The sequence below is a fragment of the Antennarius striatus genome, chromosome 17, assembly GCF_040054535.1.
Source record: "Antennarius striatus isolate MH-2024 chromosome 17, ASM4005453v1, whole genome shotgun sequence".
NCBI lineage: Eukaryota > Metazoa > Chordata > Actinopteri > Lophiiformes > Antennariidae > Antennarius > Antennarius striatus.
This window is the reverse complement of record NC_090792.1, coordinates 9,118,692-9,139,458: the sequence shown is the minus strand read 5'-3', so window position 1 is coordinate 9,139,458 and position 20,767 is coordinate 9,118,692. Positions and strand designations below refer to the sequence as shown.

General features: G+C 40.5%; 3 protein-coding genes across 5 annotated transcripts; all 3 read left to right on the top strand.

Moving 5' to 3' along the window:
* The first annotated feature begins 510 nt into the window (after positions 1-510).
* inf2 (inverted formin 2) lies at positions 511-12,839 on the top strand. 3 transcript variants are annotated; one of them, XM_068338599.1, is made up of 23 exons: positions 520-816; positions 3,646-4,047; positions 4,620-4,735; positions 4,919-5,078; positions 5,851-5,884; positions 6,145-6,286; positions 6,378-6,510; positions 6,702-7,265; positions 7,612-7,757; positions 7,875-7,936; positions 8,040-8,142; positions 8,249-8,334; positions 8,461-8,561; positions 8,680-8,750; positions 8,837-8,944; positions 9,033-9,103; positions 9,206-9,326; positions 9,418-9,582; positions 9,787-9,889; positions 9,984-10,136; positions 10,440-11,300; positions 11,587-11,640; positions 12,339-12,839. In XM_068338599.1, exons 2-22 carry the CDS (start codon positions 3,651-3,653, stop codon positions 11,637-11,639), a joined length of 3,750 nt encoding a protein of 1,249 aa, XP_068194700.1. In that variant the 5' UTR covers positions 520-816; positions 3,646-3,650; the 3' UTR covers position 11,640; positions 12,339-12,839. The 3 variants fall into 3 exon arrangements, with proteins under 3 accessions (XP_068194702.1, XP_068194700.1, XP_068194701.1); XM_068338600.1 differs by lacking the exon at positions 11,587-11,640; XM_068338601.1 differs by lacking the exons at positions 11,587-11,640; positions 12,339-12,839 and having other exon boundaries at positions 511-816; positions 9,984-10,080; positions 10,440-10,898.
* A 146-nt stretch (positions 12,840-12,985) lies between these two features.
* adss1 (adenylosuccinate synthase 1) lies at positions 12,986-17,189 on the top strand. The gene is made up of 13 exons (XM_068338602.1): positions 12,986-13,333; positions 14,209-14,311; positions 14,420-14,482; positions 14,558-14,608; positions 14,715-14,781; positions 14,933-15,040; positions 15,133-15,214; positions 15,301-15,427; positions 15,517-15,671; positions 16,209-16,333; positions 16,480-16,577; positions 16,678-16,827; positions 17,023-17,189. The coding sequence occupies exons 1-13, from the start codon at positions 13,145-13,147 to the stop codon at positions 17,073-17,075; spliced, it is 1,371 nt and encodes a 456-aa protein (XP_068194703.1). The 5' UTR covers positions 12,986-13,144; the 3' UTR covers positions 17,076-17,189.
* Positions 17,190-17,827: 638 nt separating this feature from the next.
* siva1 (SIVA1, apoptosis-inducing factor) lies at positions 17,828-20,767 on the top strand. Its single transcript, XM_068339125.1, has 4 exons — positions 17,828-17,993; positions 18,207-18,395; positions 19,127-19,280; positions 20,569-20,767. The coding sequence occupies exons 1-4, from the start codon at positions 17,873-17,875 to the stop codon at positions 20,615-20,617; spliced, it is 513 nt and encodes a 170-aa protein (XP_068195226.1). The 5' UTR covers positions 17,828-17,872; the 3' UTR covers positions 20,618-20,767.

The window sequence follows — 20,767 nt, the reverse complement described above, 5'->3', positions numbered from 1 at the left end:
GGAAGACTGCTAATTCTGCCTTCAAAATAAAGTGCCACGCTGTAGAAATTATTTAGTCTGCTAAATGAATCCCTTGTCAGTTATTTTTTTATTTTAATAATCTATAACTACAGTTTCGCTACCGAGCAGATGATTACTGACACTGTTACAGCAGTCACAATGCTTGACATGTCTGTAGTAATGGTATACTACTCATCTGCTGCATCTTGTTTAAGGCCAGGTAGGTCTATTCCCCTTATAAGTTATGTATGAAGGTGAGTGTGATTACAAAAACTAAATGATTTAAATTAATTTTTTTTATTAAAATTTAAAATAATTATTCTAGGCTATATGCACTATTTAGCTGTTTGAAGCCAATACAACAGTCAACTTTTTCTTAATTGTAGATGTCTAACTTAATCATACATAATTATAATAAATATTTGTATTTTTTATTATTACTGTAGTTTATACATAAAGCTGTGCTGTAGTTACAAAGTGACTGCTAAATTGCGTTGAATTAAGCCAACAGCTAGTTTAGTGTCCAGCGCGTAGGTGTTTTATGCTGAAGGGTCTAACCGGATGTGTCCCCTCAGCGCTGTTCCTCTCTTGATCCTGTCAGTTTCACAAGTCGGTGGAATCTTACGAGCCGTAGCGATTTGGAAGGTTTGCCATCAGCGTAGCACTCATGATTAGACCTGCCAAACAGTGCGGGTATTTTCAGGGGTCTTTGTAACATAACGTGGAGCCCAGAGGTTTGTCTCGATGACTGGAAAGCGCGTCTAAAACACGCCAAAGGACTCCAATCCTCAAGTGCACATTTATGGAATAAATCAGGTAAGACATCATTATCAGCCTGTGAGTAATCTATTACCATACGAGACAGAGGGTCAAGACTTGGTGTGCAGCAGCATCAGAAATGTTTTTTGAATTTGCTGTTGTCTTTTTCTCGCTTCGGAGAGGTGACATGTCCCGTTACATCCCCCGCGTATGTGGGGGGGTAAAAAAAAAAAAAAAGCAGCTCATGGATGTTGCGCCTATTATGTGTCCTTATCATGACGGGCCGGTGCGTCAGGGATAAATCGATGATTGTATTCTGATGTTGTCGCACCGTCCTGTAGGACATTCGACTTTTCCTTGTGAACCTTTCTTGCCTTGTCTGAACTGAGGAGGCGCAAGACAGCAATAAAAAAGAAGAAGAAAAAAAACAACAGTAATGTCATTTCCGAAGGCAATCGATTGGAGTCCGCCAATAAAAACAGCTGAGGCTTCCAGTTTTGAGTTTGCATTTCGAATTGTACTGTATGTGTTTTTATTCCAGTTTTCAAGCAGATCTGAAGACAGCTGCAGACATCTTTAGGCAGTTTAGGAACACAGGAAACCAAACTCCAACGCACATTTCAACTCCAAAATGAGACTTTGCAGGCATTTCTTCTGGTCACTCCCTTAAATAGCGCAGAAGGAGGAGGGCTGATTTTCTCTTTAATGTGTCCCAGATGTTTTATGTTGCAATCATTCTCCTGGATAAAGCATTTACAGCAACAAAGTGTCAGGAAATCTCAATGCAAAGGGTGTTTTTATGCTTTAACATGTGTTTTAACGTGTGCCATGAAATCAATCAACTATTTCAGAAGGTGCAATATTATTTTGTATACATGTCCACAATTCTGATCTACTAAATGTACCTGATGTATCGAAAAAGAGAGACCAAAAAAGAAAAAGAAAACTATGATCGGTGGCATTTACAGACTTCCTCTTTTTCACATTATGCCCATGTGTTATTTTGGAGAACAGATGTTACTGGAAACATCATGCAGAAGCTTTACATATGTCTGAGATGAAAAATAAATCTGTGGAAGTGCTTGTCGATGCTCTTAAGTGTTGATGCTGTACAGTATCCGCAGGTTGGTGCGTGGGCAGGTAAAGCAGAGGACACATGAGTGGGCTTGTCCTGTGTGCAGTGAATCAGACTGCTATTAGTGGTACATGTCGGGGCTCTGGCAGACAAGGTCGATTTGTGAAAGTTGCTTATGTGCGAGGAGCTCACCAGAGAATATGCATCACAGCCTTGTTGAAGGTTGCTTTTGTTTGGTTTTGTTTTTTCAGATAATTTGTGCATAAACAAAATATTAAATCAACATCCTTTGGAATGAAACTGAAATTATGAAGAGGAAAATAAGCTGTCAGGCTGACCTGTTTATCTTGTGCCAAGTTTCCTGCCTTGGGAAAGCCCTTTCCTTCCTCCTCCTTCCTGTCAGGTTCCTACGCTGCTGCTTTGGACTCATCACACATGAGCTAATTTAAAAATATTCACAGTCAACTGTAACTATGGGTGTGAGAGATGGGCAAGGGCACATTTCAATGAACCTTAGTAGTTAAACAGGTACTAGTGAATACAGAATTTTTCCCCATTACAAGCATCAACTTGCAACTTTGGATTGTGACTCAGAATGAACATGCAAGCGCTATCTATTCTTATATCAGAATATTTAAATGGCTACTTGCCATAGCTCTGATTAGCCTCACATGGGATGTTGGGAGCATTCAATCTATTCTGTGGCTAATGAACATTGCTCTTTGAAGAGTTCTATGAAGGCCTATTGTAGAATACCATTGTCTGCCTGCCTGCTGCCACGGTAACACTCTCACACTGGCAGCAGGACTAGAATGCTGCAGTCAGAGCTGACAAATGCTTTGCCAGAATACATGGGAAAAAAAGGAAAGCCATTTTGCCTTGAGTTTACAGAGTGAAAAGAAAGATTTTTTTCAAGACTTGTTTTTTTGTTGTTGTTACTTTTAATTTAGAGCGTTCCCAACAAATACAAATTTTATTGGTTGGTTTTGATTGTCAATCAAAACCAACCACGCAGGATCAAATAAAAGCTGCATTCCTTCCCAGACTGGCTGCCCTTTTGGCAGATCATTTTGTCTGTACTTGCTCATCATGCAACGCTTCACATGTGTACATTTCTTTTCCAAGAGTTAAATCGAAAACAGGATAAAACAACAACAAAAGAACTACTCTTGCTGGTTCTAGTGGAGAAAGTAATATTAGACACCAAAGGTTTACCCTTGTTTGGGCCGAATCGGTTTCCTGTTTAGTTTACTATTATTTTATTAGAGTGTAGGAATGTGTTCACCCTTGTTACAAACATCGCAGTGGAGCGTTCAAGAAGCTTCGCGCAGAGACGCGTTTGTAAAAGAGTAGACTGTGCTCCTTGATCAATGTGAGCAATCATGCCAATGTCAGATACATTAGTATGATGTTTGTGAAATGTTCTTTTTGTAGTAATTTTGGCCTTTTACTTTTTCATACATGTCTTGTGTGTTTTTCAATGTCTATATGGTAGTAACGGGCGTTTTCAAATATTTGAACATCGAGTCTCTCCAGAGTTTTTGACAGTCTCTTCTCTTTCAAGCAGGATTAAACAAGAATGTTCAGTTAAGCCGCCGATGACGCGACTGCTGACATAACTTTTACTCATGCCAGAGAAGTGCAGAGCCATCATTTCCCATTCTGTTTTCCTTTCTGATAAGGCCAACGTTAAAGCCTGCATCCTGTGCCCTGGACAACAACGACAGCTCTGTGAATGGATGATTTCTGCAATCCAACACAAGCTGATTGATTTCTTGATAATAATAAGACTGCTATCCTTTTGTCCACAGCCATCATGTCAGTTAAGTCAGATGGGAAGAATAAGTGGGCGGCAGTCAGGGGTCGCCTGGGCTCCTCGCAAGACTCAGATACTCAACAGGAAGCCAACCTGGAGAGCGCTGATCCAGAGCTGTGCATCAGACTACTGCAAGTCCCCACTGTGGTCAACTACTCCGGTCTGAGGCGTCGCCTTGAGGGTAGCGACCAGACATGGATGGTCCAGTTCCTGGAGCTCAGCGGGTTGGATCTCCTCCTGGAGGCTCTGGATCGGCTCTCGGGTCGGGGATGCTCTCGTATCGCTGATGCCCTTCTCCAGCTCACCTGTGTCAACTGCGTCCGGGCGGTCATGAACTCCTCCGCAGGGATCCACTTCATCATAGAGAACGAGGGATACATTCGAAAGCTCTCCCAAGGTCGGCCACACACAATCATCACATCTACTGCAGTCATTGTATGACTGAAATGACTACATTACAGGCATTTGTGGCCACACCCATCCCTAATATGCCCCAAATCACCCAAAAGATTACATCATGGAGAAAACACTTGAAGTATATTGAACAGTATTGCCGTAATTAAGATTACATGTTAATTCAATTGTTAAATCCATCATAACTCAGCTGATTAAAAGGTCGTCTGTGATTTTGCTTAGATCCATTTTCCATTCATGTCCTCAGCTCTTTGTGCAGAGATGAATCATTCATGGTTACCACAGAGTATCACTGGAAATACACTGTCACAGTGAGCCAGTAGTCTCCATTTATTCACAATCACATGTTTATCCGCAGCACAACATGTCTTTACAGGGCAAAGTTCATGTTGAGTTCCCTAAAAATGAAAGAAACAGTACAGTATTATAATCAAGACACCACACAAAGGGGAGAAAGAACAGGGACTGGGCCTTGTGTATTTGAAGAGAAACAAATCACAAATGTGAGTACAGTACTTGGTCTGCATTGATGTGTGAGATCATACTTCCCCATAGCCTTGGACACTTCCAACACCATGGTGAAGATGCAAGTGTTCGAGCTGCTCGCCGCCCTCAGCGTGTTCTCCACAGATGGCCATCGCCTGGCTCTGGACTCCCTGGATCACTACAAGGCAAGTAGATGGACGTGTCATATCATCAACCCTGCTCATAGTTAATTTGTGGTATTTATTTCACATGATCTTATGTCTTCGTCGTTTGGTCTTCTAATAGCTGCATGAACACTGCCCTCTACTGGTGGGTGTATCTCAGTGATCATATGTTGGAGGCTCACACTGATTTTTCTTTCCCTGCAGGGTGTGAAGACCCAGCAGTATCGGTTCAGCGTGATCATGAATGAGCTGCAGGCCACAGATAACGTCCCGTATATGGTCACCCTACTCAGTGTCATCAATGCCCTCATCTTCGGAATGGATGACCTCAGGCAAAGAGATAAAATGAGGAAAGAGTTTATTGGTAGGTTCCCTTTTCGGGTAAAATCCGATGTCCAGAGTCATAACTTGCATAATGTCACAGTGTGATGTACGGAATGGAGTTATTTAATGATTCCCCACTACCCTTAAAATGTAAGCAGGGCATCAGCATGAGGCTCAGTTGCAAATACAGTATCTCTGTCACTAGGTCTTCCTAATAATAGGTCTGATGGCCTTATTCTGATTTTGAGAAAAGCACTTGAGGATGAACGAAAGCTCAAGTGGATAAAACGTTCATGCATTTTAAATCATTACAGAGGATTAAACAAAAGTTTCAGTACGATTCTTAAACTGATTCAATCACACTGAGATAATGTAATTTTGATTACAGTGTGTCTTTGTGAGTAAATTATATTCAGCATTCAGTCTTCTGATTTCTATACGGGGGTTATTTTTACTTAATCAGCATTTTGAGTCCACATAATTTTAAAAAAAAACAGCTTTAATCTCAGACTGATTAAACCTTTTTTTCTGATGATGCATCAAGGTTAAGCAGTGAGGTACCAAGAAACTTCCACAAGATTGTAACTACAGATAGTCTGACGTCTCAACTGCAGTCAAATAAAACCAATCAGTCCTGTCTCTGGCCACTCCCATTTGTGTGATTGCTCACCTGTAGCTTCCTGCTAATTCCCTGAAAACCAAACACATGCTGCTGTGAAAAGGCACAAAACAACCTTTAATGACTCACTCTCCTAATAACAGATTATTGATTGCTGTGATACACTGTTGTGAATTTTATTACTGTCTTGCAGGACTTCAGTTATTGGATTTACTGCCAAAGTTAAGGTAACCCTTCTATTTATCATGAATATCTTTATCACTAAAACAGATTTTATGCAAAAAAATTTTAATAATAATAGTTCTTTTTTTAAAGTGCTAATTTATTGGCATCTCTAATGGTGCGTTTGGGAGAAGATACTTGCAGATTGTGGCCGTTAATGACAGTGCTTTTAGCAAAGGCCTTTTTCAATCCTTACGCATAAGAGAAAATGACATTTGAATGCGATGCGGTGTCCATCAGTGATCTGTATGTGGGTGTTGTGCAGAGAGCAGGAGGATGAAGACTTGATTATTCAATGTGAAGCTTTTGAAGAGGCAATGGCTGAAGATGAGGAGGTGCTGCTGCACATCTACGGGGGCATCGACATGAGTAATCACCTGGAGGTTTTCACTACGCTCTTTAACAAGGTCTGACTTATTCCTGATGCCCTTCATTATAGCTGATATTGTTGCTGTATTACTCATCAACACGTGCATATGGATGTGTTGCTGTGTGCAGGTGAGCAGCTCTCCAGCCTCTCTCCAGCTGCTGTCCATCCTGCAGACATTGCTGCTGCTCGGTCCAGGTCGCTCTGATATATGGCTGGCTCTGGAGGCCATCACCAACAGAGCCATACTGCTGGCCCAGAACTGTGAGTCAGCAGTAAATCAACAATAACATAAGTCAACACAAAAGAAGCCAATGACTGGGTAATGGCTGTCTCCAAACTTAATGCATCAGGGGGAGTGTTTGTTTAGAAAGATACATGCATGGTAGCGATGACATGGGAGGAAACTGTTGAGCCGACTGTTGAAATAAGGTTTTCTTGAATTTGAACCCCAGCCCAGATGGAGTCGTTGGAGAAGATCCTGCAGCGGCTCATGTTCTCTAAAGGCTATGAAGGTCATCATGAAGTGGACAAAGGGATGATGAAGGTGGATAAGGCTGTGCAGACAGATGGACATCAACAAGATGAAGAGAAGTCAGAGAAAAGCATCATTACATCGGCTCAGACGGCACCGTGTGCAGCTCCTCCTCCTCCTCCCCCGCCCCCACCTCCACCCCCTCCTCTACCCCCAGGTATGACTGGACCATCTCTTCAGTGTCCACCTCCTGCTCCTCCTCCTCCACCACCCCCACCCCCACCACTGCCTGGAGGTTTTGGTGGACCTCCACCACCCCCACCTCCGCCACCACCGCCCTGTGGCCCTGGCATGGCTCCCCCACCACCACCACCACCACCCTTACCAGGAATGGGTAGTGGACCTCCGCCACCTCCTCCGACCCCAGGCATGATAGTGGCTCAGAGTGGATACGCTCTTGGCTGCGCTGCACCCATAAAAGCAAAACGATGCCCCACCCTGAGGATGAAAAAGCTCAACTGGCAGAAACTCCGTGCTGTAACTGGTAGGATAAAATATTTCAGGCAGTCTGTCATTTACTTTTTATGAAGGCAACAAACCACAATTTTGATTATTTATTTTTTAATCTACTGTTTTATGGTAGATGTGAGTGATAGCACTGGCAGGAAGCACCTTTTTGTGTAAAGAATATTTCAAGTTAATGCGACACAAATTAAAGAGATGATTATTTCAGATCTGGTTCTAATTTCAAGTGGAAGCTTCAGATTATTCTCGGCAATCTATGAAACATCACTTTGAAATAAGTTTCATCGGTTGAATGATGCTAATTGTAAATGTCACAGCTTTTTATATGGTCCTCTCTTTCTTCACACACACACACACACACACAGATGGACACTCCATGTGGGCCTCGGTTCAGAAAGAGCCTCCTCCTCGGGAGCCGGACTACAGCAGCATCGAGCAGCTGTTCTGTCTACCAGTGACCGAAAACAAAGACAAGGGGGCAGCTGCTGCTGTCAAGAAGGAGCCTAAAGAGGTGCGCTTGGTCAACACTCAACATGGCTCCTCAGTGCTGCAACACAAAAAACAAACGCACCTGATTGTCAAAGCTAAATAATCAGTCTGCTTCTGTCATTTCTCTTCTTTTTTTTAGATTACTTTTATTGATCCAAAGAAAAACCTCAATTTGAACATATTCCTAAAGCAGTTCAAATGGTGAGATATCTCATATTGTCATGTTATTTAGAAATAGTAAGTATAAATATATAAAATCTACATGTTTAGTTGTTTTTGTTAATTTTCAGTGTTTAATTTTCAGCAAAAATGAGGAATTTGTAGCCATGATTCAGAGCGGTGACCGCAGTAAGTTTGATGTAGAAGTGCTTCAACAGCTTATAAAGCTCCTTCCAGAGAAGCATGAGGTTTGTATTGTTCTACACAATACAAACTGTGACTTTCTTGCACCCATACTTAAAACCAAGGATCCATCTTAAAACATCAAATATGTGAATCACTCTTTTAATGTAGATTGAGAATTTGAAGTCCTTCCAAGGAGAGCAAGACAAACTGGCAAACGTCGACCGGTTCTACACCTCCCTCCTCAATGTGCAAAGGTACAAAGTTATTTTTACTCTGGTTCTGGTTTGTAATGTGGATTGTCAGCATGCTGCAGCTGTGCTGTCATTACTTTCTCTGGATTTTACTTAATAATTTATGTGCTTTCTGTCTTGTGTTTCCAGCTATCAGTTAAGGATTGATTGTATGCTGTTGTGTGAGGAGACGTCATCAGTGTTGGATATGCTCAAACCTAAAGTCAAGATGGTGGAGGAGGCCTGCCAGTGTGAGTAGACCCGAGGCCTTCAGTGATAAGACAGCAGTATTTAGTTGCCATTCTTTGCCAGCTAACCATCTTGTATACATCATATATTTGTATTAACTCAGTGTAACACATTTCTCAGCTCTCAAAATGAGCACACACATGCCCAGTTTCTGCAGGCTCATCCTTGATGTTGGAAATTTTCTCAACTACGTAAGAGCGTCTTCAGTCTCATGAATAATTTATCTAAGATGACATTTAGACAGGGCTTGTGTTTTTAATCTTTGGTCTACTTCCAGGGAAGTCACACAGGGAACGCCGAAGGGTTCAAGATCAGCTCTTTGCTTAAGCTTACAGAAACAAAGGCCAATAAGAGCCGCATCACGCTGCTTCATCACATCCTGGAGGTATAGAAACTCACGGCTCCCATAATGTTTTTTTGTTCCTTTTAGTTTTGACCCATTAATTTATTTATCTACTGCTTGTTTTGCAAAGGAAGCTGAGAAGAACCATCCAGAGCTGTTGGCACTGCCAGATGAGCTAGAGATCTGTGATCGAGCAGCTGGGTATAAAACCTTTGACATCTACTTTAGCTCATGGTCTTCCTTTCCTATTGGTCCACAGTGAAACTCAGACATGTAATCAAAGGTTTTACACTTTGTCTTCAGAGCCAGTTTGGATTCTGTACAGTCTGAATCCAGTGCCTTACTAAAACGACTCAATGAGGCCATCAAGAAAGTGTCCAACTCTGTGGAAGATGTCAAGCAGCAATATGCAAGCTTTCTTGAGGTGAGATGATGTTGTCATCCGAATGCATACAAATGGAGTTTCCTCTGCTGTGTTTGAAAGCTACATCCAGATCCTTTTTTCTCTGCTGCAGGAAAACCTGAAGGAATGTCAAACTCTGTCTGAAAGGCTGACTGCATTAGACAAGAAGAAGAGGGAGTTGGCTGTCTATTTGAGTGAAGACCCCAATCAGCTGGTGCTTGAGGAACTCTTTGGAACAATCAGGACCTTCCGAGGACTTTTCATCAAGACACTGAAGGTTTTGGATCATATTTTGTCCTTTTACTTGAAGGCATGAGAACACAGGCTAAATAAATGCACCATGCTTAGGCTCGCCTCCTGACTATAAGTTAGCATACCTATACTCAGGAGTTGACACATCTCTCCCTAAAATACACAGATTTCTGTGAACATTATGTGCTTGGCATGGCAGTGAGTGACATCCTGACTTTCATACTGACAGGAAAACAAAACCAGAAGAGAGCAGGCAGCCAAAGCTGAGAAGAGAAAGAAGCAGTTGGCAGAGGAAGAGTCCAAGAGGCAGAAGGGAGAGAATGGAAAAATTAGTAAGTGTGAAAAGCCTTACTTCATGATGTGGTTTGACTAGAATGTCTTTAAATCCCTGGGGTTTTTTTTTTTTCCCAATCTCTTCTCTACCAGTCAAGAAAGGCGTTATGCCACAGAATGATGGTTGCATCATCGACCACCTCTTGGCGGATATCAGGAAGGGTTTCAGCCTGAGAAAGACCAGGCCAAGGTGCGATTCGGAAAGCCTCCCTTCTAATGAAATGCATAGGGATACCTGCCCATCTGGTAAGGACAAGAGACTGTGGCCTCCATCCACAGTTCCTAGCTCCGTTCCTGTGACACTTAGGTGCCAGCCACGACACGGCTTTGCTGCTTCATTTATGCTCTTTTTATCTGTGACATAACACAGTCCGCTATCTACCAATGCCAGCTCCAATGCTTAGCTGTATTGCCAAGCTATATTAAATATTTTTTTCTTCAAGCGTCTTTGCTCACTGTGAAATATCACACTGTTTCAAAAGAGCTAATAATGGTCTTGGTGTACTTATTGCATATTTTCACCATCAACACTGCCTACTTCTTTGTCAGGATCAAGTGCGAAGCCTGTAGACGGAGAAGCCGTAGAATTAGCCACCATTTCCGCTCCCAGCAAGGCTCAGACCAAGGGTTACCACGACAGCACAGACGGAGTGAACGGCTTCATCAGCCCATCAGAAGAAACTCCACCAGCATCACAGAGTGTGGTGCAAGACGGACCAGTCAAAGCACCCAAGATACTCCTGGGAATAGAAGCCATAGTGAGGCAGGAACCCCAGGAAGAATCTGTCTCTCTGCAGGATGGGAAACACCCACAGACGGCAGTAGTACCTTCACAAGATTTGATACAATCACATCCGAATGAAGCAGTACATCAACCATATCTCCCCACAAATGGCGTCTCACTGGATTCAACAGAGACCAGTGTCCTGAGCCCATCTTCACTCACAGATTCAGACCTGCTAGAGGCTGTGCTAGATGATGCCTCCTGCCCGCTATCAGAGGAGCAAGTGGGCATTAGTGTCAATGTCCATGTCAAGGAAAGTCCTTCACTTGATGGAGACAGTATGACGCAGAGTAGTGAAAGCCATAGCATGGAAAGAGGGGAGACTACAACCAGCAATAAAATAATCCATTTAAAAGATTCTGAAGGACAAAAGAATGTTGAAGATGAGCCAGAACACATTATTGTAAAAACACCCAGCCAAAATGAAGATGAAGATGTGAGTTACAAACATTTGGACCGTCAAACTAATGTAGCTGCTCTCAGTGAGGGCATCAAGGAGAATGACAGCCCAGATGGAGTTCAATCAGAAGATGTGGCATCAGCGTCTGAAGCTGTGCCATCCGTTACGCCTGAACCAAAGAAACAGCACGGCCTCTTTAAACGAAACAAAAAGAAGAGTAACCAAGGTAATCTCTACATTCACTTAAATAAAGAACATGTTTGGAATGCTAGTCTCTCGATGTTTCTTAAAGGGAAGTCTTTATTTATTTTGGTTTTGTTCAATTTAATAATTTCTATTTTATGTATGGGCTATTTTAGTGTATATTCATAAATACTTGTGCATAACAATAATATGCATTTTAATAAATTGTATGTACAGTGTGCAGCACTGTTTTGCAGATTTAATAATGAATGGATATAAATATGGTCAGCTTGTTTGAACAATCTGTTTTTGACTCTCTGAAACACAAGGTAACAGTGGGAAAGGACACACTAAACATAAAAAAGGCTGTGTGTTGCAGTGAGGTAGGTCAAAACAGTGGGATGGCAAACTGTAAGCAGGAACATCATCCTAATGAATTCACTGTCAAAGCTTTGTTGCAAGTAACGCGTCATTTGTTGGTCTAACTGGAACCTGGATTTCATTTGTCTCTGTTGTCCGGCTTCTAACACTCACTCTCTCATAACACACTTACAATGAAGTGGTGATCAAATGTTTAACAGCATTTGACCAATGTGTTCTGAGGTGATGCTAATAACCAGGGGAAAACTAATTCTAATTCTACTTTTAATGCAATTAATCCTTCTTTAATACTTGGTGATCTAACATCACAGTGTTTTTTTTCTTTTTTTAATTATTATCTCAGAGTCTTGCAGCTTGTGGAGTCTTTGTGAAGCCATCGTGGAATGAGTTTTTTTTCATGAAAGCTGTCACTTTTGTGTCTCTCCTTCCATATTTTCTTGTCCATTACCTAAATCTGCAAATGCGGGTGTTTTTTAACACTAACAGTCTTGTGTAAACTTCCTGAGCTTTGTGAAATGTCTATGAATTATATTGTATGTGACATAAATGCATTACCAATACTTTTAAATTAAAAAAAGTTTAACATTTTAAAGCTGATGTAGCTTTGTCTTCAAACTGTAGTTATAACTAAAGTGCATTAAAGGAATTTATTTAGATGTGTTTTGATTCTGGCTATTCATTTCAGTCTCTGTTTCCCTAGGTGACTCCAGAAAGAGAAAATCAAGAGGGAAGAGAAAATGTTAATTTCACGTAAGATTTCTGAACTGGAATGACTGAAGTATATTTTATTGTGAGACTTCATGAACATTTACCCCTCAACGATCTGTTGCAACGATCTGAAAAAGCAAAGGAATCTGGTGCCGAGATCGTCACAGTGGGGATGTTAGTTACTGTCACTTTATGTAAATTAATAGTTTTTGTGTATATGAGTGGTTAAAATTCAGAATGATTCAAAAGAGTTCAATATGCTTTATATGTTTTGTATACTTGTAATATGCAGTGAGTGTGTTTTGCTATATTCTCTATTTACTTTTCAGCTACTGTAGAAAAAAAAAAGTGTTTGGTACAAGAAAAATAACTGCTTCTATATTGTCTCTTGATATATTATCTAAATGATCTATAACATGAAATATATGGACAGCACTTAATGGAATGTAAATTTTAATGTTAATTTCATTTTAATAAAATTGGATTTACTGTTCAGCCGCTTGGGATCAGTCATTTTAGATTTTAGATCGTTTCTTTTTATTTACAGGTTACATCAAGCATATTGAATATTGGCAGCTGTTTTCAAGGTGTGAAAACACATTCGTGCATCCATTTGTCTGGAGGGGAGAGGGTTCTCTGTTTGCTCCAACAGCCTTGGAGACAACCGGCCTCAGCGCGGCTACGCGCTCCTGCGCGTCTGACTCTGACATCATCGGCTATGAAGTTACACATATGGCAATGCCTCTCTTGCAGGCAGCTTAGTCTTCTTGAGACCCACCGACCACTGCGTCCAAGATCATGTCGCTCACCTGGTCTGCGAAAGACCAAAAAAACATGAGTCAGTCTCCCGTGACCGCTCAGAAGCGAACGCGCAACGACGTGGGCAACAAAGTGACGGTGGTGCTCGGTGCGCAGTGGGGAGACGAAGGGAAAGGAAAAGTCGTCGACTTACTGGCGACTGAAGCTGATACTGTCTGCAGATGTCAGGTAAATAGTCGGATTCGATGATTTCGTCTTAGCATTCACAGGGTCGTGGGAGTGATTGTCGAATTTTTGTATTTTTTTTGTATGGTTTTTATAATCCTGCAGTGAAATATGTTTCTTGCTCATGGAAACACGTAATTCTTAAATTACCCCCGTGATTTGTGCACTAACCGAATATTTACAAGCCTTTCTTTCACCAACATAATGAATCACATTGACTATGCAATGTGAATTCAATGATCTCAATGAAGGTCTGTGCCCGTGAAACTCTGATTTCAAAACATTTGCCTGATCCAGAATGTCAAATGACGTAACAACCATCAGAGTGCTTTCTCAGTAAGTTAATTTAAATAAACCTATCATAGAACCGCTCTGAATGATCCATTCAGCTTATCAGAACCAGAGCATGATCCTGAATGTCTAAGTGCATACTCTGAACAGTATTGATCTGCTTACATAAGATGCATTACTGTCAGGTCAGATTTCAGGGGTCACTCCAGCACCAAGACACAGTCAAACCTACCACCAGTTGCTATGTTGTGCTCATACTTTCTCCATTGACAGGACTAGTACCCTGTGTTCTGGTGCTGAGAGCCCCACCCCACCGGGCTGGAGCGAGGTCACATTCTCAGGGTGGCTTGATATGTGAGAAGGCCAGGTCTTAGACCGGTACCAGCCAAGTCTGTTAAAATAGGTGCTGGAAAAGCTCTGTGATCTGTGCAGACAGTGGCTCACTGCTGTCTGACAAAAAGATAATGTGTTTATAATATGTCTGGGGATGTGTTTTGAGTGTTCACATCGTATGCCATTTCACGATCTCATTATCATAACAGATTAAAAAAAACTGATTACAACAGGTGCCCTATCTTGATCTATAGGGAGGCAACAATGCAGGACACACAGTGGTGGTGGATGGCAAGGAGTATGACTTCCACCTTCTTCCCAGTGGAATCATCAACCCCAAAAGCACATCACTCATCGGTAATGATTTTCAGCTCGATATAGAGATATTTGCACAAGTGTGTGAGTGTATGTGGAGGGGGCGTTATATATTACTGTGGCTGAGTTTATATTTGTCTTCTCTTGTAGGTAATGGAGTAGTCATACATCTACCTGGCTTGTTTGAGGAAGGGGATAAAAATGAGAAGAAAGGTATACTATGGGCTGACTTTTAAGATAAAGTATGTTTCAGATGACTGCACAAAATGATTTTTATCCTCTGACCAGGTCTTAAAGGCTGGGAGAAGAGACTGATTGTTTCAGATAGAGCTCACCTTGGTGCGTACAGTATACGTGTTTGTTTAAATAAGTACCACATGCATAAATCACATGCTTTAAAGGATGAAGGTTGGCCTATATTGATCCATTTGCTGTATCTCCACAGTGTTTGATTTCCACCAGGTTGTTGATGGCTTACAAGAAACACAAAGACAAGCACAAGAAGGAAAGACGTAAGCTCTGAGGATGGGTAATGAAAGAGGGGAAGGCCTGCAAAGATTTTGTTAAAATGTGACATTACAATACTCTACAATCCGCTGACTATCAGTATTAACTCCACCATCACTTTGTATAATTTACTTTTGTTTTGTTTCATAATAACAGTATTGGAACAACCAAGAAGGGCATTGGACCTGCATACTCAAGCAAGGCATCTCGCACCGGCCTTCGCGTGTGCGACCTCCTGGGCGACTTTAAGGACTTCTCAATGAGGCACATGTCACAGGACTATGAGAAATAAATGTGTTTTCTAACACAAACCAGCACCGAAATGTTAAAATGAGTTTGATTACCTTTTCTTTCAGATTCAAGAACCTCGTCCACCAATACCAGTCCATGTATCCATCCTTGACGGTTGATGTTGAGGACCAACTGAAAAAACTCAAGGTAGAAACTAATAACTGGGAGGTGGTAAACTGGTAAATCTCCAGAAACTGAAAAATATCTTGTTTTCATATCCTGGTCTTGGGTAGGAATACGCTGAGAGATTGAGGCCAATGGTTAGAGATGGGGTCTATTACATGTACGAAGCTCTTCATGGACCTCCAAAGAAGATTCTGGTTGAAGGGGCCAATGCTGCTCTCCTAGACATTGACTTTGGTATGGTCAGTAGTGATAAAACAAACTGTAAGGGATCTGAGAAAACTCTTGTATGTTGTTGTTTTTTTACATAAAATCACTCTCTTCAGGCACGTATCCTTTTGTGACATCATCAAACTGCACTGTGGGCGGGGCATGCACTGGTCTTGGCATTCCCCCCTCAAATATTGGTGACGTGTTTGGTGTTTCAAAGGCTTACACCACCAGAGTGGGAATTGGAGCCTTCCCCACGGAACAGCTCAATGTAAGAACTTGATAGTACATAAGTAAATAAGAAATGTCACTGGGAAATACAAACTAGATGATGTCTTTGATTTTATCAGCATTTGTACTGTATGAAGTGGAGACACACGACATCACTGATACTACATTTTGACCTGTACATTTTGTTTGCGAACATGTTGGTGACAGACTAAGGAGGGGAGGGGTTCGGTTTGTTCTCTGGCTGAGTGCAGCTGTCAAATTGTGTGAGCGACAGACTCAGTCTTTACCTCATATGCAGATCACATGTTCACAGGGATAAATTTAGTGCCAGTGTCTAGGTTCAGAATATATTTACTGTGTCAGCTGGGGTAATGTTACTTGTCATGGGAACTATCCATGGGAACATAGGTCAAGATGTTAAAACCTTATCCTGGGCTTATGTGGTGTTTTTGGTTATTTAATCACCTTGAAAATATGCAGTATGCAGATTTTCAGGTTTCTGTCACAATTTAAAGATTATCGAATTGAATGAATAAGTAAGCAACAGGTGAGAGTGCCTTATTCCTGTTTATTGCAGGCAGTAGGTGAGCTGCTGCAGACTCGAGGTCATGAGGTGGGTGTAACCACAGGAAGGAAGCGGCGATGCGGCTGGTTGGATCTTGTCATTGTCAAATACGCTCATATGATTAATGGCTTCACCGCGTGAGTGGCTAGATCTGTTTAAGCACATGATCAGGTGTTTTTGTGGTTGCTCAGCATGCATTCTTTTCTGTATTATTATAAATTATATTACACTAATAATACAGGACATATTAAACAGTTTTCCTCTGATTGTGTCTGCCCAACAGCATTGCTTTGACAAAACTTGACATCCTGGATGTGCTTGATGAAATTAAAGTAGGAGTTGCCTACAAACTTAATGGAAAAAGAATTCCCCACTTCCCAGGTAGTTTAACAGAATGAATCAAACATACAATCAGACCTAAATGTTTAAATGACATTAATAGAAATATTAGTAATTTTTTTTTTTTTTTTTTTTACCATAGCCAACATGGATGTTTTGCAGAAAGTGGAGGTGGAGTATGAGACTTTCCCGGGTTGGAAAACAGACACATCTGCTGCCAGGAAGTGGAATGAACTTCCAGCCAAGGCTCAAAACTACATTCGGTTCATTGAGAACCATATTGGAGTTCCCAGTATGTTTCACAAATAATAACAAAATTCAATATGTAACTTACTTTTCAGAGGACTCTGCATTCAAACGAATACAGGAAGCTATTTCTATCCTTTTCCATGAAAGCCTCCAAATCTATTAACTTTTTCCATTCAAAACTTTTTACAGTTAGGTCAATTTTTCTGATTGTTCTTTCTCTTTCTGTTTCTCCTTGTAGTCAAGTGGGTTGGTGTTGGAAAGTCCAGAGAGTGCATGATCCAGATGTTCTGAAGGCAACTCTTTATCTCTTCTAAGTGGAAGCACAAACAATGTGGAATGATATGGTTGTGGTGATTTTCATCACATAAAATTGTCATCTCCATTAATTAAAAACCTTTCAACAGAGTTGGTTATGTTTGTTTTATTGCAATCTGTCCTTGCTCTTTTAATATTACAAATAAATATTACAAATAAATTCTTATTACTACATTCTATTTATTTATTTTGTATGTCAGGACTGTTTCATCTGAACTTGTAATAATTGAGCCAGAACAGATTTTCTAAAAAAAACCTTAAAATTCTACGCCTTCTTAAAATATCACCTATATCAGGGTTAGGTGATCAATATTTTAGGACATAAAATGATTTAAGCCCTAAATCATGTTTTCAGACTTTTCAAGAAACATTTAAAAAAAACAACTATTTGTTGATGTTTTAAATGATTCATTTAAAAAATATTTTTTGTAAAAAAAAATTACAAGCAATCGTTTTAAGAAAGTGATGAATTAATGAAATCAGCAATATTATAAAAGAACACAACGCCTGCATAATTTCACACATCTGATATTTGGGCAGTGTCTTCCGAAATCCCAAACCTCGCGAGAGGCAGTGAACGTAACGCAGCATGGACGACTTAGAACGTAGTTTATGGAACACCTCACGTGACACTGGGAGGGTGTTTTGATTCGCTGTAATTGTCACGTGATAATAAATACTATGAGTGTGATTGGCTTCTGTCTCCCTCCATTACATTTTTCCCGCAACAAACAAGCGTGAAAGTCTGTGTCGCACTACTTTTCGTAGCTAAAATGCCTAAACGAGCTTGTCCGTTTTCGGAAACGTTTTCTTCTCAGTATAAAATTCATATCGGACAACAGGAACTCAACAACTACGGCGTGTTTGGGAGCAAATACAAACAAGAAGTGTACGGTAAGTAATGTCGTCACAGTCCAGCGGACACTGCTGTGTTGCGCTAACGCTTGCTAACGTTGATGCCTTCGCTAAATGCTACCGCTGTTACCCACATCCCTGCTCTCCTGTGGGCTGTTACCCCGTGGACGGTCGCCCATCTGCGGACGCGACGGTAGTCAATTGATCATCGGACTGAAATATCATTTAATTTATTGTTTATTTTCTCTCCAGAAAAAACAAAGAATTTGCTTTTTAACGGTGCCAAGGCAGTGATGGGGAAGCTGTGGACTGGAGAGGAGAGGCGCGCCGACCCCCTGTCCGCCGGACACACGCCGACCCCTACGAGCTCCCCCACGCTTCTGAGAGGACAGACGCTGATCGGATACGACGGCAGGATTAAAAAAGCGAACTCTGTACAAGGTGAGCCTGAACTGATAGCTAATGTTAACATAAACTTAGAATGCAACAACTGACTGAGTGAGTGTAGTCCGCCAGTAAATCACTTTTTTTTTATTAGTACTTGTTATTTGTTAGCTGCAGGAGATGAACACAATTCATTGAGACAGTTATAGTAAACAAAATTCCATAGATGTGAAAACATTACAATGTATTAATGAAAGCGGCAGTGGAGAAGTCGCTGCCCATTCGATCCAAGTAGCATTTGCTGACTCATTTTAATGAAAGAAGTCACTGTAATTAAAGGCCACAAGTACTTAGTTGTGTGTACTTGTGCTTTGTTCAGTTCATGCTTTTCACCAGGAGATGTCAGGATTGTCACAAATGTGATTTTTAGTAAGATATTTACCTTATTAATCCCAAACTGGAGAATATGGATTTTGGATGTTACCGCAGCATATGAAGAATAACAGAATAAACACCATTCAAGGGTGAAATTTGTGTGTGTGTGTAATAATATTTAACAAACATATTACACACACACAATACACAACAGCAAGTGTTCAGAAAAGTCACTGAATAAATGTTAAGACGAAGAATAAAAAAGAGTAAGAAGGATTACACGTGGTACCACTGAAGAGAAGTATATTTACAAGGTAATTAGAGTATTGTAGTATGGGTTTATGCTGTAGTTACTTTTAAATTTTGATAAATGTCAATCAAATCTGCTGTATTAAAGTGTGGTTCGTTTGTAGGTGTGACAGCGGCCCCCTCAGGGTGCTCTCTGTGTCAGAAGAGACATGGTTCTAAGGCACCATGTTCCCAATGTGACCGTCTAGTCTGCTCCTCCTGTACGCAACAGTGCTCAAGATGCTTCAGTCTCTGCTGCTCTGTGTGCACCATCACAGAGTAAGTCATATTTAATTTCTTAAGTTGCTGTCATGGTAGCATTTTGTGTATCTTAACATTGGTAAGGCTTTCAAATTAGCAGTGTAATGTAGGTTTTGATCATCAGGAATGTCTGCAAAGCTTCATATTCTGCACCTTCATCTGTGTTATAACTGATAGAAATACATTACTGCTAAGGAAAGTTCATGTGGGCTGAAACATACTTATCTTTATGGACAGTTTATTCAGAAAGTTTGCAAGCACATATTAATATTTAAGCATCTTGTGAAAAAATATTTGCTGTGTTAAAAACAATGTTTATATGATATTTGCCTGGATCATGCTTGAACTGGGGGGAAAATCAATCCAACATTTTTGGCCGAGGCAGACCGCCACAATCAGACACCACGCTTACATTTAAATTAAATATGCATACCTATAGTGTTAATCCTCTAAACTACTACAGTGCTAAATGATGACCATAGACTGAGTCTGAGTTCACGGTCACCATACTCAGAAGTGCAAGTGCTAAAATAAATCATAAAACTGACAAGTATGTTTTTTTCATGTTGGATACCTCGGCTTAAGTCAGTTTTCAGAAAAACAATACATGGAAAAATAAAAATCAAGTTTACATCATTTTACTTGATTTACAAATATTGAAATTTTAAATCACCAGTAAACTATTAAAAGCACATAATATCATGTAACTGTACAATAAATTAGAATAACAAGCTATATTATCATCTCATAGTCAGCGGGGATAGGCTCCAGCAACCCCTGTGACCCGCAAAGTGGCAGAAACAGCTGAAGATGTGACAGCCACTTTTTTCTGTACTATATTAAAGATAAATTTTATGGGTTTGTAAGCTTAAGATGGATTTGTATTAACAGTCAGTCGTTATTCATATGGTAGATGGTTGGATATTCAGGCTCTCCTTTCTGAGTCAAACTGCTACTGATGACTGCAGTATGGGAGAAATAATCCTTCCAACTGTTAGCATTTTCCTCTGCAAAATCTATCAACATCTTTTCAAAAAGTGCTTGATTAAGTCAAGTGATATTTCAGATGTTTTGTAGAGACCTCAAGGGGGTTAATCTTATTACTGCATCATCACTACTATTTAATTATTTTATAATATTAGGCGTATTTGAACTAATTTTGTCACTTTGTTCACACTACCCTATGATTTTGGGTGAGATATATCCACATTAGCTCAATTTTATATGTGTCTGTATCCTTGGACGCAAATATTTTAGCTTATCAAAGTGTTACTGAATTATTGTAATGTAATATTTTCTTTCACAGTTACAGTGGGCGATATGATGAAGTACTGTGCTGCAGCTGCTCAACGTAGAGAAGACAACAGCAGGCTCAGGACTTTATTTTTGAATTTATGTCATTGCCTTACCTGAACTACTACAATGGCTGCATTTTATACTTGTGATCTGAATGTTTTCTTGTACATATGTATTGCATTCCAGAACTAACTGAAATAAACTTGAAC